This window comes from Corvus kubaryi, unplaced genomic scaffold (genome assembly GCF_017639235.1).
Source record: "Corvus kubaryi isolate FWS band 111438036 unplaced genomic scaffold, C.kubaryi_AGA036_p1.0 37398, whole genome shotgun sequence".
Classification (NCBI taxonomy): domain Eukaryota; kingdom Metazoa; phylum Chordata; class Aves; order Passeriformes; family Corvidae; genus Corvus; species Corvus kubaryi.
This window is the reverse complement of record NW_024581137.1, coordinates 26,986,220-27,000,630: the sequence shown is the minus strand read 5'-3', so window position 1 is coordinate 27,000,630 and position 14,411 is coordinate 26,986,220. Positions and strand designations below refer to the sequence as shown.

Genomic DNA, 14,411 nt, shown 5'->3' with positions numbered 1-14,411 from the left:
GTGGAACTGAAAGTGGATGAAATTTCTTTATTTTTTTTTTTAAGCCCAAACCAATGAAAACATCATTCTCAAAGGCACGTATCCGTAAAGTTAGCAACCTGCAATTATTTCTGCTCTACCCACCCTTCTTTTAGATATAAAAGCTTTCCTCATGCAAATCTTCCAGGATTTTTATAGTCCAGGAATTAGATGTTTTATATATCACCTGAAAAATTGGTTACCCAGAGAAAAATTACAACCAAGTCTTGTCAGGACACCACAAATCTCTTAAACCTGTGTTGTTAAACACACTAAATAGTCTGCTGGGTTACATCATGCTAATGAGAGGTTTGAAGGAGCATCATGATAATCTTGGGTTTGGGGAGCTGGGGAAGCCTGTTTGTGGGGGGTTGGGGTGTAATTAGAGAGGAGTCCCTTATCCTCACTAACTACTCTCAAAGCTGAGGCTATGACCCACCCTTGTTCCCCTCACACACAGCTCATTCCCAGGTCCTGCCTGCTGCAACTGCAGAGCTGGGGACTCCTACCAGTGTGCTGCTGAAGGCAGCATTTTAATTCTCTGTTTTTAGGGGCATCCTAGAAAAATTCTTGGAATCAGAACCCCACCTCCCTCTGCATCTGTGCTGAGCTCTTCCTTGTGGGTAGGGATTTAACGCACACTGGAAACAATCTCTTCCAGCGTCTCTAGACCCCAGTGCCCTAAGCTCCTTAGGTCACTTAGCAGCTTGCTTTTTGCCTCCCATGCATTTCCTTAATCTGTGTTTTGGTGTGGTCTGCAACTTGATAGCAACAAATGCATTCTCCAGAAACAGAGGGGGGTAAGATGTAAGAAGCAGTGAGGGAGATAGAAAGGTTCTTTTTTTAGGGTTCTTCCCCCCACATCTTGAATTGACAACACTTACAAATCCTAAAAATGCCCTAATCAAACTAAAACTAGAATAAACACTTGAAGACTTGGGTATCGCCACACTGAGTGTATGCCCCCCAGAACAACATATTACAGCTCTTTCAGTTTCTCTTTTTGTGCCAGAACCATATTAGTATATCTGTAAGCAAAAGTCTCCAACAGAGTACCATCATGCTAGTGCTCCTTTTTTAAAGGGGGAGAAAAAAGTCAGCTAGTGTTTGAACACGTGTCAAGAACAGAATCCAGTCCTTAAATAATTCTTGCAAAACATTTCCTGTTCTCTGTTGTCTTCATTTGCTATCTGACCATGCAGATTAGTAATGACGTTTTAAGAACTCCTCTTTACATGAGCAATGATGACACAATATTAAAGCTATTAATTACAGTTTTGTAAAATAACTTACTTGGACTGTGTCTGCTTTGTAATGTTTCTGATTGTTGCTCCTTCTTTCCCAATAATGGCTCCTACAAACTGTGTGGGAACCAGCATCCGCAGAGGAACGTCTGACTGTGGTTTCTGCCTTGTGGTTGCACCGGGTGACCCTTGCCTCGGAGGACCCCTCTGTCCAAATCCACGTCTTCCCTGGGGATGTTGTTGTGGAGGTTGCTGGGCTGCCATCTCATCAGGGATGTATGCAACTTTCAAGGAATAGTTTTCAAGCTGAAACCCATTCAGTTTTTCTATTGCTCTGTTTATTTGCAAAGGAGAGGAGAGAAGAGATTAAAAAAACCCCATGATCGCATGCAGGGCCTTATGAAATGACAAGTCATTCAGATGTAGACTTCTGTTTTTCTAAATTGCGTGGTGAAACTAGAAACTCATTCCAAGATGAAAACTTACATTTGAAATTCTTCAGCCAAGATTTTGATTACACAAAGTCACCATATTAAGAACTACAAGTTAGCTCTTGCTTGTTCTGGGCTTCCATGCACTTTAAAGATTTTGCTGGTCCAACCCTATCAGCAAAACCTCACAGGAGACAGAGCTTATGCACTCAAAAGCATTCTTTTGCCTGATTTAATTTAAATCAATTTCCCAAATAGAATTAAAGCTGCACCAGAGGGAAAACTTTTTAGCTGCTATCACAGCACCTTCATTAGGGTTTTTGCCAGCATAGCTATTTGGCTGGAGTTTTTGCAATAACTGATCTGGCTGTGACAGGAATGAAAAAAATATATGAAAGAGGAGAGCACCTTCACTTCAGCAGGAAAGGAAGTGCTCAAAGCCAGTCAATGGCATCTGAAACGCCCCTTAGCAGACTGCAACAGCACCTTGCAACTCACTAACTAGTCATGTTGTAGGTAGGTTTAAAAGTTAACAAGGAAATTAAAGCCCCATATCCACGTTAAACTCTCCATAAAAACAAAGTTGTTAGAGGGCATTTAAAATGCTGTTTCACCTTCTCTTGTTCTTTCAGTTAAGCATCACAGAGGGATATTGCCCAAATGTACACAACCCCCTCGCGCCGTGGGCCCTCACACTGAAAACCTCCTGAACACTCAGAATTCCCTCTGCTCACTCTCTCTTCGTAACCAAGGACAAGGCTCCAGGCCAGCCTGACCTGCTCTTGGGTCTCCTCTTCACAGGGGAAACACAAGCCACCTTAAAATTACAGCCTTCCAGAAGGTAGAATACCTTCCACTCACAAACAGGATAGAGTTAATACAACTAAATATCTAGCAGACAGTAGGAATACTAAGATACATGAAAAGCACTGGTAAACTAGTGGTATAAAATAAACACATTTGCCCAAGAAAGACATATCAAATATTGCTACAACAGGCATTACTACTCAGATTAACAGTAATATACTGATCACTGAAATATGCACTGATTTGGGGTAGTTTATAGATGCCAGACTTAATATTGGACAAAAGATGACTGACAGATTTTCTTTAAAAAAAAATTAAATTAAAGGCAGTAGTGGGAGGGAGGGAGTCTTCGTCTTTTATTAAAGAACCCACCAATATTTTCATTAAAAAGCTCCAACAGCCATATGCTCTGGAGCAAGGCCTTTGAATTCAGAAACTTAACCCAGTCCTTCCATTCATGCACATTTGCAGGACATTACTGCCCATTTACCAAACATTAGCCTCAGCAACACTTTTACTCCTGCCTCTACTACAGAGATAAAAGATGATGATATCCAATTGCCCATATTTTCAAGGGCAGCCAGTGAAAAATACTATTTGTCTCCTGGGTGTCCCATTTGACAGTCTGGGTCACAAGCAGCTGTTGAAACCAAGCAAGCAGCTTCTCAGATAAGAAGTGGTATTTAGGTACTGAGGATAACAGGCCCCTCATCTCCCAGGGGCTGAGCCAGAGTCCTCAAAATATTCCAGTCGGACAGCAAAGAGCTTATGAGAAAACAAGTAATTTGTGTCTTTGGAACAGGGTTTAATAAGGGCTGATAATAAATAAGGCCCAAAGCAATGCCAATGAACAAAGAAAGCAAAATATTGAATAACTGATCACTGTTCATTAAATACTTCTGTTAACCAAATGAGACACAGGTCCTTCAGGAACTGGGCAGGAGTGTAATTACTCCCATAACAGAAGAATCCTTTACAGCAATGAGCTGGATTAAAATTTGGTGAGGTTATATCAAAGCTGATATTTTTAAACTTTTACTGCACGGATTTTGAAAAGCATTTTATTACACAATAAAACATGTTTATAAAACAGTATGAGTAGTGAGCAGACTAGTGAGACTTGTGTTTCTATGGATTTATCTCAATTTTCAGTTTCTGCACAGATTTCCAATGTTGGAAAGGCATTTCACTGAAGTCTCTCTCTCTGGACATCCTATCTGGAAAAGGGGTCTGGGAACTTTCCTTTTTAAACAAACTGAATACATTAATTTCTTGTTGGCTGCAAATATCCAAGACCTCTATTTCTAGGCTGAGTTTTACTGATATTGACCAGAAAGCTGAATTGCTGCCAGGAAGGGAAATGGCACTGCCAGATGGTCCAGTTGCACAAGCTCTGTTTCTTTTGGAATTAAACCTCAAGATGTTGGAGAGGTGAACACCAACATTTATGCAAATGTGCTGATAGGCTCCAGATTAACGTCTATCCCAACTCATTTCCTTCCAAACATTTATTTGACAAGTTCAGACATTGCTTCTTTCCCAAAATGTGTCAGCCTCCTCTGGCTTTAAAACATCTTTGACCAGAATCCCAGCATTAACACAAAACCTGACATTAAATCAGTGCTTGAGACCTCTCACTCTTCCTTAGAAGTGGTTGGGAAAGAAAAGACTAGGCTTATTGTTTGCAACCAAGCTTCATACCTATCCTATTTTCACAACAAACACTTTCCAGCAACAACTATATGTACACACACATATATATGCACATATATATATACATCTCCTGGAAAGAAGGTTGGAATTTTTCTTCTTAATAACAACTTATAAATTGTTAAATGGTTCCATATGTCTATAAGTACCTTAAATTCAAAGCAAACTGAGAAAAGTTCATTTGCCATTGTGGAAAATTAATTGTGTCAGCAGTGAACAATCTCTGGCCACCAAAGCCATATGATGACATGGAAAAATAACACACTAATTCACCCTGTGAGTCACAGAGTTCTCCATATTTTACAGCCTGACTTGTTTTATAATTTGACTTGTTCAAATGATGAGAAGTCAGAAGAAGTATCAGTAATTAAATGCTGATCTCCCAAGCCTTTTATGGAACTGATATTTCCTGGGTACATAGTCCCATATTCTGCACTGGTTTGGGTGCACACAGTGGAATGCAAGGATAACTGATTTGCAGTGGATGCTACACATACACAGTTCTAGTGCATTTCTTACAGAGGAAAAAAAAAAACCCAGCTTTTGAAAGGTCCTTTTGGCTGTTGATTCTGGCCTTCACATTCCAGTATTTGACAATTTTCACTAGGTTCTTAAAGTATTGTTATACACGTTTCTTCAGCTGTTCTGGACTCATTTTTATCAATTCTGTGGCACAAAACATAGGGCTAGAATTAGGCAATGTGATGATTCAGCAGCTCTTCAGCACCATAACAAGCTCAATTTTAGAGGCATCTAGGCACTGCTTTGGGGGCTGGAGAGACAGATGTGGAAGAAAATCCATGAAGAGAGAAGTGATTGAGAACTGCCTTCTAGATGGCTGCAAAATTCATGTAAAACAGCATCTAGGACAGCACTTGCTATCAGGAGAGTCAGCCCTGCTCGCAGGGGAAGTCTGAGCCTCAGCTAAAAGCAAGTGACTGGTTCTTCACAGCCCTAGGGCCATCTGTTTCAGGCAAAGCTACCATCATTGCTGCAGACCACATGTTACATCGAGCTCCTTCTGTAAAGCACACGCTCACTGACTGACCACCTCAAGAACTCCAGAACACAGAAACACCACCTCTGCCTTCCCAAGCCGGTTGGGGGGTCTCCTTCCATGACCACAAGTTCATAAAAGCCATGCAGACTACCTCTGTCAGGCAGCCTGGCTGGTACCTACTGAAACAACCCACAAACCGTCTTTTAAACAGAGGCTAAAAGCCTGAGGAGTCACTCAGGGAGGACAAAAATGGAGAAAATTCAGTAAACTGCCTCATTAAGAGGTGCCCTCCTCCCTGAAGTCATCCTTTAAAATTTATATTTAGTAGAAATGTAAAATATTTCCATTTCACATACTAGCGAGAGCTGGTACACAGAAGTCTCTTAGCGTAGTTCAGAATTTTTTAATAAAATGAATTCATTAAGAGACTGCAGCAGCTACTGTCTGTGTACTGATAAGATGGATACCAGCCTGGCTTATGTTCATGTGACACCTGTTCAGAAGCAAGAGTTCCTACGTAAAAATGAAACCTTTAAACAAGTATTTTGTAAATTAGTCACCTGAGTTTTTCCCATCAAAACGGCATCTCACTGCTGTTCTCTCATGAACTGCCTACAAGAGGATGTTTGCCCAGCCTTCTCCCTTTTGATGCTAGTGGAGGTTAAACATCCTAGATAAATGATTACAGTAAAAGCACCGAGTCTTGTACTGGAAATCATTCTTCCACTGATAGCATGATGACACTAAGCACTAGAAGGAGAACATATTTCACTCCCACATGCAGCTTTTATGTACACCACTTTTCTTTTTTCTTCCCTGAACAGACACAATTGCATATGAGAAGGCAGATGTACATGGTAAATTTTCTTTAGCATAATAAATTTTTTTACATTAAATAAAAATATAGGTTTCATCAGTACTTCTGCAAATGAAACCAAAACAAAATCTAAGCTTATAATCACTTATATCCCACAGAATTTTCAGTATTATCGTATGGCAACATTAGCTCTGACCCACAATGGCATGCAAAAGTATTAGTTACGTGAACCCTTGTTCATTCAAGGACACGTGTTGTGCACACACACACAGATGTGTGCTCCATTGAAAGGGTAAAAAAATTTTTTTTGCAAGTATTCTAATTAAGAGGTGATCACTAGTGGACTTTCAAAATCCTGGGTAGAGCAAAATCTTGTAGCATGTACTAGACTCCTACACACTGGAACCTTTTGGGGAGGGAAAGATGTGGTGGTATAACATTTGAAGATAGCAGCCGTAATTTTGGTGTCAGCACGTCACAAGGACACAGTCAGCATGTCCTGCTGGTTGCAGTTGGGGATTGATACTGGGAGAAGAGGGGTTGTCTTTTGGCAAGCATGTCCCAGGCTGCCTCAGCACCTGCATGCAGCTAGTTGGGTTGTGCAGGGTAAACCACAGGCTCCAGGCTCTGTTCCTTGCCCTCTCGTCTCTTCCAAATGTTCTACAACCCACCACAATATTCAATAATTGCCTATGCCACAGCAGTGCACATGCTTTGTAAAGCCCTCTCCAGGGTCTGGGAAGGAGAGCAGCAGGGGCTTGCAGGAGAGGAGAGGAGGGATGTGGTGTCAGACCTGGGAGTGCCAGCCTCCTCTTTGATATCCACACTCCCAGAGAGCAAAGGGGGTTTTCCAAGGCCCACGAATGGCTCTATGATTGCAGCACACCCCCCTCCACAATGCTCCTGGGCTGCCAGAAAGCACCTCATCTGCTGTGCTGGCTCCCTTGCTCTGGCCACATTGGCCAGAGGCATCATCCTGCTGTTTCTGGCGAGACAGGCTATGCCTCTGCAGATAGGAAAGAGGCATTGCTACAACAAGTCAAAGACACAGACCACTGTCCCATCTAGAAGTCAGGAGCTGTGCACACCTCAGATTTTGGGTGCTCTGTGCTCTAAGACTTCTTTCTCAAAAAGACTGCAGCAATCTTCAATGATTAAATTTTCCAAGTTAATTTTGGATGCAGATTGTATTGAATGTGCCACAACTGTAGTACCAGCCTAGAGGAAAAGACCTCTGCCACAACTACCTAGATTTGCAAGACAGAAGGCAGCTCAGTTTCCCCACTGGCTGGAGCCACACTTTTTGTTCAAAAGTACTGTCCTCCAAGCAATGCATACCACACCTGCTTAGAACTGCTTATCAAAAGTATCTCCAGATTATGTTGCAGCACCTCCACCACACACTGCAAGTACACACTTCAGCAGTCATGGCAATGCCATACAGATATCCAGCAGCGAAGTAACCGATTTAGCATGTTCTGTCAGCCAACACTACTGTGAGGATAGCTCATGCATTGCAAAAAGTGCAGAAGAAGAGCAACTAGAACTAGGGACCCACTATATGTGGCAGCATAGAAATCTTTGTGTCATGGTGTTTGATCCAAAAGTCATGGCAAAGAGCACCATTTACCCTAAACAGCTGAATTCCAAACTACAAAGCTTGTTACCAGCTACTGACTCTTGACAACTCTAACCAGCTTTTAATAAAGTTCTTGTTAGTGCATGTCCTTCATAGGATGACCAGCACTGCCTTTATCAGCTATCAGCATTCACACACTGCTCCCTCTCCACTGCCATTGCTGTCCACCACAGCCAGCTCCAAGCAGCCAAGCTGGGTCATGTCTGGGAAAACCATTTCATTGAAACAGCACTGCAGGCACTATGGAAAAGCCACACACATGCAGGTCCTGCAGTGACCCTTCATTCCAATTCCTCACAGTTTTTTCCTTAAAAATACCTCCATCTAGGCACTTCTCCTAGGGGTTTCTAAACAGTTGCAAGGTCACCTCCCAAACTCCGACACTCTGAGCTAGCATTTTTTGTACATAATATGGACTTACCTGCTTAGAAAACCCTGTGTCCTTATGAAACCATTTGCACATGCAAATCAAGGCTCCTCCACTTGCCCTACATGTTCCAAGGAACTAAACTGCCACCATTCAACTTGTATTGCTTCAGCTCCCCTACAACATCCATGCTGGATGCCAATTCTCCTGCTTCAAACTCAAGAGGTTTTCAGTTACTGTCACAATTTAGGGGTTTTTGCATAAGAAATCATATCTTAGACATTTTTTCATAGTATTTGCTTATCCCAGCATTTCCTCAGGATTGACCATAAAATTTAGCCAGTACAATTTGGGGATAAACTGTTTTCAGCTTCAGAAGGGAGTACGCAAGCCCAGAAACCCACATCACAGATGACAGACAGCTCAAAAAAGTATATCATGCTTCTTTCCATGGTATTTTTGGTACTTCCTTCTTATATTTTCAAAGGAGGAACTGGCACATGTAGTATTAATCTGTAACACTGCTCCATAAGTTTCTTCAGAACTAGAAATTCAGCCTTTCTTAATTGCTGTGCAACAGAATCAAAAGCAACAGAAGGACCTGAAGAACTTGTTAGAACAATTCAGCTTTTGAGCAAGTTCAATAGTGATTTCAAGGAAAACATTGTTTTTCCTTCAGCTCCAGCGTACACAGGAGATACCACTGACACAACTTTCCCATCACATTTGTTTATAATACACTTACAAGTAACCTAATGCTTTGAAAGATTAAATACATGTGTTGCATTCAAGTTACGCACAGATCATAATTACTTAATTATATGTACAAATATTATTTCATTTGTAATTTTGAATTAATGCATACCATAAGCACGCTCTGCATCTTAACTGCTGGTTTTAGTTTGCCACAAGGTGGCAGAAATTTCAAAGTTAAAATAAAAAGATCATTGTAGGCTATTCCATGAGTTCGGTTTTGTTTGACCTGCTATGACTAGAAAGAGGGGAAGTATGCTTATGTCACCAGGTTAAAACTTAAAGACCACACAAGTCCTTTTTTTGTGGTAGAGAAGCAAAATTCAACCTTTAGCATAGTACATAATACAGATTTTTAAAGGAAAAGTATGTGTGATCACTGATTAAGTAAAACATTGTATTTTAAAATTTTAATACGTAGATTAAAAATTCTCAATTACGGAAGATATAAGGAAGTTTAAAAATATGTGGCCTAAATTTCAAAAATACCAAATAAATTATTTTAGGTATACAGATTACACCTTTTGTGTGTTTGGAAGCAGCATTAAATTTTCTAATAAAAAAGCCCTGTCTTCTGGTTAGCAGCTGCATTCTTTTATTTTTTTTTTCCTGTTATTTTGCTGTGATTGTTTGTTAAGAAGCAGACAGAACAATGAATGCTGCAAGAGGGTATCACTAAAAACATAGCTAAAAAAATCATTTCACAGTAACTTCCATCCTCACACTGGTAAATTAACTTTCTGCTCTCCCCAATATAAAAAAATTTATACAATTTTTGCATTTTTTGAAATTACTGATTTACTTTTTATCAAAGTGAAAGGAAAGTTGATGATAAAAAAATAGTAAATTAAGGTGAATTGCACCAGACTTTCTTAAAAGTCAATGCTTAATTTATTGTTAAAATGGTGACGTGATCAGAAACAAAGTTGCATATACAGTCACAACAACATGAACTCCAAAATGCAAGTTAGATGACAGAAACAACTAAATAAGATACTTACTGTCTAGCCTGGTCCTTATTGCCATATGTTACATTTACAACTGCAGTCTCTGTGTCAGTGTTCACTAGAAAGAAAAATGCAAAGGAAGGAGGGTAAGTTCAGTGTGCACCCACTTCCCACTACAAATTTAAAAGCAAATTAAGAGTAGAAAATGTACCTTGCTCACAGTTCTCCACAGTTCCATACTGAGCTAACAAACTATCCAGCACCTATAAGACGTAAAAGAAATGACAGATTTAAATTTCAAAGCAGATTAACATAACAAAAAGCCTCTAAAAGCACCAGAATTTGTAAAAGTATGGTATGAGGACACAGATCATTTAAGACAGCTGCTCCAACAAGGAAGAAATTATTATTCCAGGAAGAACAAAGATACATTGTTTATTTTCTCTCTCACATCAGAAAATCTGCATTTAAAACTTCATTAGTGGGAAAATACAAAGTATAACTCCAAGAAGTCACACTGCACTGTATGTTCCAAACTTTGAAAATAAAACTCCAAGTCACCTGTTCTAAGAGTGGGCTAAAGAAGAGGCAGAAAGAATTAGAGAAGAGCAAATCTGAAACAAAATTTTCTCCACTTATTCCGAGAACCTATATCTAACTTTGTCACTTTATGGAGTTGTTGGAGTTTTTTCCTCCCAACACACTTAGGCTGTACATAAAAATGTTATTTTCTCCCTTAGTGGGGAATTGCCTGTGTAGAGAAGGGAACAAGAATAACCACCACATGAAGAGCTGTTCCACAATGATTTTAACAGATTTCTCAAAGATCCCCATTCCAGAGGAACCACTCACAACAGTATCTTCACCTTTATTTGAAAGTCACAATTAATTTTTCCTTTAGTAGAAAGCTAGGAAGAAACAGGTAAATGCATCTGACAAGTCGCAAAAGAAATCTAAATTAAGTCATTTTATTTTGCATAGGTTGTTTTATTCTAGTCAAATGGAGGATGAAGAAGGGGGAAGAACACAAATTTCTGGGGAAAAAATCAAGGTGTCAGAGTATTCCAGTAAAAGAATTAACACACCCACAGTTGTACCACTTCTAAAATTCACATGGTATAGAGTTTATTTTCTTCCTGGTGAGAAATAATGTTGCAGAAAATGGTGACTGTGGCAGTAACTAGCACAGACACAAGTGCATCATTATGGTGTATTGCATCCTAATGTTTTGTCACAGAAATTAAACTGATGCTGGAAAAGTTCACAATTTACACCAAGAAGTGAAAAAGTAAGCTTGCAATCTCTTCTGTAACCAAAGTGACATTTCTTCAGCTAGTCTCTTAAGGGCAAATGTCAGTAAGAAAGAGAAGAAACCCCTTTGGGAAAGGAAGGAAACACGGAAGCAAAGACAGAAGGAAGGCAGTAGGCATAAAAAGCATCTGTGCAGCTTCCCGTTGCAGTACACTTCCCTTTGCTATAACCAGCAATTGAGTGTGCACAAAACCCCAGTCCCTAAAAATGTAAAATTCAGTCTACATCCTCATGAGATTAAAATTCCTGAATTATCATCTATCAATGTACCACATACTTTTACTACAATGTAAAAGACATTTCTAAGATAAACTGCAGTTTATGTGCCCAAACCTAAAGACAACTTATATCAGTACAATTTGCACTCTTTACCACCTACTAAAATTTAAACTGCACATAGATGTTTCAAAGGTAACATTTTAAACCAGGTATTTAAAAGAAAACGCAGTGCTCGCCAAGTTTGAGCAATGCATTAGTGCTTCTAACTGCAGAATTTCCCCATCCTTCTAGTAGAGGCTCTAGTAAAGTTTTCTTGGCAAATGTTTTGTTTTCATAGACAAGTTGTTAATTGTCCTCTCATTCTACAAGTAGAGATTAGCCTAGTCTGAGAGTTTGCCTTTTCAATCCCCTAAAATATAATTTTTCTGCCACTCCTCGGATCCAACAATTGGAAACTGTGAATGTTTACTCTGAAATTTGTTAAATATTACTGAAGCAGAGATGCTCCAGGGGATTAAAATAAATTTAAAATCTGTGGAAGATCCTTTTAAGACAATTAAACACTGGCACAGACGAGTGGGAGAGTTGTGAGGTCTTGCAGGTCTGCAGCTGTACCTCACACAAGCCAGGAGAGCCACAGCATGCGATTAGAGGAAAACCTTCTTCCACAGACTGCTTAAGGGATCCACTGAAACCAGTGGGTGAACAGAATCTCAGGTGGGGTCGGGGGTTTAAAAGCAAAGCTTTTCCTGGCTTAGAGATCCTTTCTGAGATGTTTAGTTGAAATAGGATACCAAAGAGTTCATTAGTCTGATAAAGCAATTCCTTTGTCCCTACAGTATGCCAACACCTGTGCATTTCTACACAGCAGACTGTGCCACAATATGAGCCAACGTGTTTAGTTGTTGTTTGAACTGTGCAGACCACCAGCTCATGGCCACTCTGCCCCAAAGCTGCATCACTTCAAAACAGAATTTCCTTTTCATCCTTACTCATTCAGGAAAAGAGCTATGCTAGACTGCCAGAGGTACCACAACAGTTTGCTTAATAATAATTAATCAATATTTTGTAAGGTATTTCTATATTAAATTTATATTCTGGGCTAAGCATACCTTTATAACGAGACCCACATATTAAAGTCACCATCCTCACTAGGAAAAGAAATGCTGTAAAGCTGAATCCACGCAACTTTTTAAAGATTCATTTTCTCTAAAAACTACTTTCAGCATGTTTCTAATCAGCCATCAGAAATTTCTCAACGCACTATCTCTTGCATCTACTCCTAGAAGCCTAAGAACCCAAAGGCTGCTTTGCTGCTAATGCTGAGGAGCAACCCAGAATGGCATATTCAGCATCACATCCCTCTTCAGCAGGAGTTCTCCACTTATGCTGCTCCTTAATCCTCTTCTGAGCCATTTCAGTCAGAGACAGTGTCCATCTGGGCTTTAATCCAAGTGATTTGAGTTCCCATGTTCTTAAAAGACTTGCTTTACTGAACAGATTTATGAGAAGTTTCCTCAAAGGATTGCAGGTTGCTTTAACCAAAATGAGAAACAATCCTCTTCTGTCAAAGACACTTGCTCTCTACAGCGCTGTCTTCAGGAGAAGCTTGAATTTTCATCACCATCAGCCTTGTGCAGCAGGATTTTAAGTGTGATCAACACTGCAGAAGTAGTCTTTCAACTAGACTGTACTTAAAATGCACTAGTAAGAAAAGATCAGCAGCAGTCGAGGTATATGTGTGTGTGTGTGAGGAGCAGGCTTCATGAGTGAGAACACTTTTAAATTAACCAGCTGATCCAGTTGGGTTAAGTCATTGCAGTTATATTCAAAAGCCAGACCCTCTATTGTAACTCACTTTCAAAATGCAGAACTCAATTCCTGCACCTGTTTCTTGCTTCACATGTATTTACTGCAACAGTCAGTTTCTATTCACATCTTTCATTTCTTCATATGTCCCTCACTAACTTTTCCCTCTCCCCAAATTTTTCTCTCTAGCCCAAAGCCTCTAGTTGTGCTGCAAAACAAACATGTTTTGTTTGAGCTGCTCTTCCGTAACACTCTTCGTGTACAGCCTTGTTGGGCAATCAGAACAAAATTCAAAGCCAAGCTGGTGGTGCAGCAGCAATTCTGATGAGCAGCTGAAAAGTTTATTTGTACAAATATTTAATCTAAGCTAGAAAAAAAGGTCTTTCCTTTTCTTGAGCTCTCCTTCTAGCAGTTGTCTAAATTGGGTCTCCTGCTCTTGTTATAGCACAGATGTCTCTCTCACAAAAAGCTGCAGTCTTATGCTGTGGACTTTCATTCATCAGGCTCTAAAAGCCAATTCTGACTTCATTATAAACAGCATTACCCTACACCAAGTCCCACAGATCGAGGCTGCTTTACATAGAAAAAAGAAAGAAGGAAACATTACTCTTCAGTGAAACCGAGAGCTTGATGCACACGTTAAAATACCACAGTTCTCAAACAGATTTCACGGGTTTAGAAGTAGCACTTTTGAACAAATCAGAGCAGTTGTTTCCTGCACTTTCAGAGCAGACTATTTCATACACATATCATATAATTTCATACACATCTTATAGTGCTGTAGGACTTCTGCCGTACACTGTAAGCAAATTAGTCTCAAGACATCTGGTCCATAAGCACAGTTATCCATATTGTTTCTCTCTCACACATGCACTTAGCAACAGGAACTTCACAGTGGTGCTGTAGAACCTGGAGTTATTTTCTCCACTCATGTAGACCAAATCCATTAGACCATCACCACCCCCTTGTTTCCATGACTCCTGTGTCATGTTGACGAGGAATTAAAATTAGACAACACAACTGAAATCATAAATAGCAGGGTCTAAAAGAGACAGAAGTATTAGGGTCATTCAGTAAAAAAAAAAACCCACAGAAATATTTGGCTGCAAAGATTTGAGTGCACAATGTGATTTAACAAACAAACTAACAATAAGATTTTGATTTAACAGGGGAGAGGTGGGGAAAGCAGGAAGAAAAACAAAAGAGCCAGGTAAGGAAAGGAGAATGGGAGTAGGTAAAGAACAGTGCTGATATCACAGATACTAAGCCTGGATGAACCACTACTGCCATCTGCATATTTCAAGTAATTTCTTGGTATATTTAAGTCCACAAAAAGCGC

The 14,411-nt window shown here is 39.9% G+C and overlaps 1 protein-coding gene across 2 annotated transcripts in view; it reads right to left on the bottom strand.

The window, feature by feature from the left end:
* The window catches only part of IGF2BP3 (insulin like growth factor 2 mRNA binding protein 3), a 113,215-nt gene that overhangs the window by 33,134 nt on the left and 65,670 nt on the right, over positions 1–14,411 (bottom strand). For both annotated transcript variants that reach the window (XM_042043360.1, XM_042043362.1), the window contains 3 exons: positions 9,945–9,996; positions 9,788–9,851; positions 1,312–1,596 (listed from right to left, as the gene is read on the bottom strand). In XM_042043360.1, the coding sequence (XP_041899294.1) occupies positions 1,312–1,596; positions 9,788–9,851; positions 9,945–9,996 (401 nt within the window). The remainder of the gene's footprint in view (positions 1–1,311; positions 1,597–9,787; positions 9,852–9,944; positions 9,997–14,411) is intronic.